General features: G+C 48.5%; 1 protein-coding gene across 1 annotated transcript in view; it reads left to right on the forward strand.

Annotated features, from left to right (window-relative positions):
* LOC102250885 (HLA class I histocompatibility antigen, B-82 alpha chain-like) overlaps positions 1-1,680 on the forward strand; it is a 3,276-nt gene extending 1,596 nt beyond the window's left edge. The window contains 5 exon segments of the mRNA XM_014550535.1: positions 39-314; positions 434-553; positions 992-1,024; positions 1,156-1,203; positions 1,324-1,680. Of these exon segments, the coding sequence (XP_014406021.1) occupies positions 39-314; positions 434-553; positions 992-1,024; positions 1,156-1,203; positions 1,324-1,328 (482 nt within the window). The 3' untranslated portion in view covers positions 1,329-1,680.
* The last annotated feature ends 2,620 nt before the right edge of the window (positions 1,681-4,300 follow it).

The raw sequence follows: 4,300 nt of genomic DNA on the forward strand, positions 1-4,300 counted from the left end.
AGTGCCAAGTCCCTGAATTTCCTCCCCCTTCTCCTCAGACCCTCCAAAGACACACGTGACCCACCACCCCATCTCTGACCGTGAGGTCACCCTGAGGTGCTGGGCCCTGGGCTTCTACCCTGCGGACATCAGCCTGAGCTGGCAGCGTGATGGGGAGGAGCAGACCCAGGACATGGAGCTGGTGGAGACCAGGCCTGCGGGGGATGGGACCTTCCAGAAGTGGGCGGCCCTGGTGGTGCCCCGTGGAGAGGAGCAGAGATACACGTGCCATGTGCAGCACGAGGGGCTGCCCGAGCCCCTGACCCTGAGATGGGGTGAGGAGGGGCGTGGGCACAGAGCCTCTTCTCAGGGAAGCAGGGGCCTGTGGGGGACTTCAGTGGGGTCGGAGCTGAGGCCTGGGGGTCAGGGCCCTCACCTCCCCTTCCCTTCCCAGAGCCGCCTCCTCAGGCCACCATCCCCCCTGTGGGCCTGGTTGTGGGCCTGGTCATCCTTGGAGCTGTGCTCACTGGAGCTGTGGTCACTGGAGCTGTGATGTGGAGGAGGAAGCGCTCAGGTAGGGAAGGGGTGGGGCCTGAGTTTCTTGTCTCACTGGGGGTTGCAAGCCCAGGTAGAAGTGTGTTCTGCTTCATTAATGGCAAGTACCATCCCCACACGTGTGGTTGCCCAGTGTGGGGCCCTATTTGCTGACACTCACTCTTTAGTAAGACACGTGTGGAAATGAGGGACAGATTCATCACCTTGATGATTCCAGTGATGGGGCCTGGTTCCCAGCACTCCCAGGTCAGGGTGGAAGGTCCCTGCTGAGGACAGACCTTTGGGAGGATGGCTGGTCCAGTCCCCACACGTGTAGTTTCCTCAGGTTTCCTGATTCTGCCCTGGGTCTGTAGTTACAGTTCTAGAAACTTCTCTGGGATCCAGGACTAGGAGTTCCTTTAGGACCTCATGGCCCTGCCTCTTCCCTGTCTTCTCACAGGATGTTTTCTTCCCACAGGTGGAAAAGGAGGGAGCTATGCTCAGGCTGCCAGTGAGTATGGAGGGTGACCCCTGAGACCTTGTGACACTGCAGAGGGGAGCCCATGGGGGACCTCACCTTCATAGTTCCTCCCTTAGTCTCTCCTGGGGGCTCTGACTACTTCCTGTTTTGTTTTACCCCAGGCAGCAATAGTTCCCAGGGTTCTGATGTATCTCTCATGGCTTCTAAAGGTGAGAATAGGAGAGGTTGGGGCAAAGGGGACAGGACTGGGTGATGGGGATTCTTTGGGACATATTGAACCTGCAGTGCGTTATTAAGCTGAATTTGTTCATGATCATTTTCTCCCACAGCATGAGGCGGGTTCCCTGTCTGGGACTGAATGAGGGGAGATTTATTCACGCTGCCACTTTGTGATTCAAGATAATCTGCTTTCTTTCTGCAAACACACACATGGGAATGTGTGTGTTCCTATCAGCATCCTGGGAGGAGGTGGGAGGTTGGTCCACCCTGCCCACCATGCCCCTCCCCACACTTAATTATTACAGCAGAGGCAGGGTGTAACATCTGTCTTTACTTCCTGTCTTTACTTCCTGATGTGCTGGGCTGCAACTTCTTACTTCCTGATTTGTGAATGTTCCCCCAAGTCCTGCATGTTTCAGGGTTCAGGATCTGGAAGAGGGCCGCACACAAATGAAAAAGACAAGACAAGAGATAATTTGGAAATTGAGGGGCCAGGCGTGAGCCCATCCTAAGAGGATGGGCTCCGCTTGTGCTCAGGCCTTGCCATCCTTTTTTTCAGTTTGGGATACACCCATAGCCCTTAGGCAGGCAAGTTCCAGTTAACAGGCAGACTATCTTAGTAATGATTTACATGACTATCTGGTGGGAAGTTGCTTCAGCTACCATTGTCTCAACTAAACAGTGGGTGCATAGCCCTGACCTTTGCCAGGGCTTCAAAGGTCACCAGCATTCCTGGCTCCTTGTCCACACCTCTCTGCTAGAGAAGACAATAGGCGTTTTCCCACATTGCTTTCATTGCACACTCCCAGAATGGCTAAAATTAAAAAGTCAGAAAAAATCAGCTATTGGCAATCATTGGAACTAATTCTATCTCATATATTGAGATTACAAGAGTAAGTTGTTTCCAAGACTTTGAAAAATACTACACCCAAACATTCGCTAACAATATGATCAGCATTTCCACTTGTAGTTATATACCAAGTAGACATGCATAATCTGTGTGCCAAAACTCATGAAGAAATTATTTATGGCAGCACGATTTGTAAAATCTGGGTTCAACACAAATGCCCATGAGCAGTAGAGGACAGGAAGTGTGGTCTGTTCTTATGATGGAGCCCCTTATACCCATGAGAGTGAATAAACTACAACCCCACACAGCCATAGGGATGAGACTCAGGACATAATGTTGAGTGAGAGCCAGGTAGAGAGGGATGTCCACTGTAATAGTCCATTCCCTCAAAAACGGACAGAACTCATCTGTGGTGTTAGAAATCAAGATAGTTGTTACGCGGGATGGTGATGGGGAGTTTATGACTCAGATTTAACAGGGCTTGCTGGGGTGCCTTATATGTTCTGTGGGTGCTGTTTATCCCAACGTTCACTGTGAAAACCCCCTGTACACTTAGGTTTGTCCACCTCTCTCTGGTGTGGTCCTTCATGACAGTAGACTGCAGGAGACCACTCACTAGCAGAGAAGTGCAAACAAGGATCCCAGAAGGCTGGTGACCCTTGAACCCACGATAGGGCCTGAGTTATGCACCGATTGTCTAGTCCTGACAATGGGGGCTCAAGCTATTTCCTGACCAAATAGTCTGAGTAAATACTCCTATTATTTACTGGCCTTTAAGATAGCCTGTCTGTTACTGCAATTACCTGCCTGACTAAGGGCTTTATGTTTAACCAAAGTTGAAAAAAAGGCTGGCGAAGCCTGGGCACCAGTGGAAGTCCTTCCCCTTGAGTTGGACTTGCCCACCTGGCCCCCCAATATTTCCAAATTATCTCTTGTCTCTTCTCTTTCATTTGTGTGCGGCTCCTCTTCCAGATCCTGAACCCTAAACCACGCAGGACGTGGGGGAACAAACATACAACAGTAGACATTTCTGGATTTGTGAAATAATTCTGTTTCAGCCAAAGTAGGATTCTTTTTTAAAAAAATATATTTTATTGATTTTCTACAGAGAGGAAGGGAGAGGGATAGGGAGCCAGAAACATTGATCAGCTGCCTCCTGCACACTCCCCACTGGGGATGTGCCCGCAACCAAGGTACATGCCCTTGACTGAAATTGAACCCGGGACCCTTGAGTCTGCAGGCTGATGCTCTATCCCAGGGGTCCTCAAACTACGGCCCGCGGGCCACATGCAAATACAAATATTGTATTTGTTCCCTTTTTGTTTTTTTACTTCAAAATAAGATATGTGCAGTGTGCATAGGAATTTGTTCATAGTTTGTTTTGTTTTTTTAACTATAGTCCGGCCCTCCAATGGTCTGAGGGACAGTGAACTGGCCCCCTGTTTAAAAAGTTTGAGAACCCCTGCTCTATCCACTGAGCCAAACCGGGCAGGACAGGATTATTATGGAAAGATTTTAGAAGAGAATCGATCTCCTTTCTCTGTCCTACTCTGTTAACCTAACAGGTTTTTCCCATTTCTTTTTCTCTCTGTGCTGCATTCTGCAAAATTTTTTGGAACATTCTTCTAGCTTACTAATTCTATAGTCAGCCTATGACTTTTTCTTTCTTTCTTTTTTTTCCATTTCTAGAAGATCCATTTACTTTTATTAAAAATATATATTCCTCATGATAGATCCTCCCTTCCCCCAACTGGTGGGCGGAGTATGATGTAACCGGCAGCCTGGAAATACCGGTGTGACTAACCATGTACCTTATATGGACCATACATTAAGCCACCAATCAGCGCACTCCGAATACCCTAAGCCCCCATTCCTTCCCACTCCTCCCCTCAAAGGGTGTGCTCACCTCTGCACGGGTTGCTGTGCCCCCCCCCCGCCCCAGACAGCCCGGCAGATCTTTCTCTCCTAATAAAGCCTGTAATACTGGTTTTCGGCTCCCGATTGGTCTTTCACCTCATGGCTCATATTTTCTTAAATTTTATTAACCGTTTTATTTTGTGATAACTGTGGAGTCACATGCATTTGTAAGGAGTAATATGGAGAGATCTTGTGTATCCTTGACCCAGTTTCCTCCAATGATAACCTCTTGCAAAACCATAGCACAGAGTCATACCAGGACCTTCATTATTTTTATTTATTCATTTTTTATGTTATTTAAAAACCCGTATGGTTTTATG

The sequence above is a fragment of the Myotis brandtii genome, unplaced genomic scaffold, assembly GCF_000412655.1.
Source record: "Myotis brandtii unplaced genomic scaffold, ASM41265v1 scaffold6026, whole genome shotgun sequence".
NCBI lineage: Eukaryota > Metazoa > Chordata > Mammalia > Chiroptera > Vespertilionidae > Myotis > Myotis brandtii.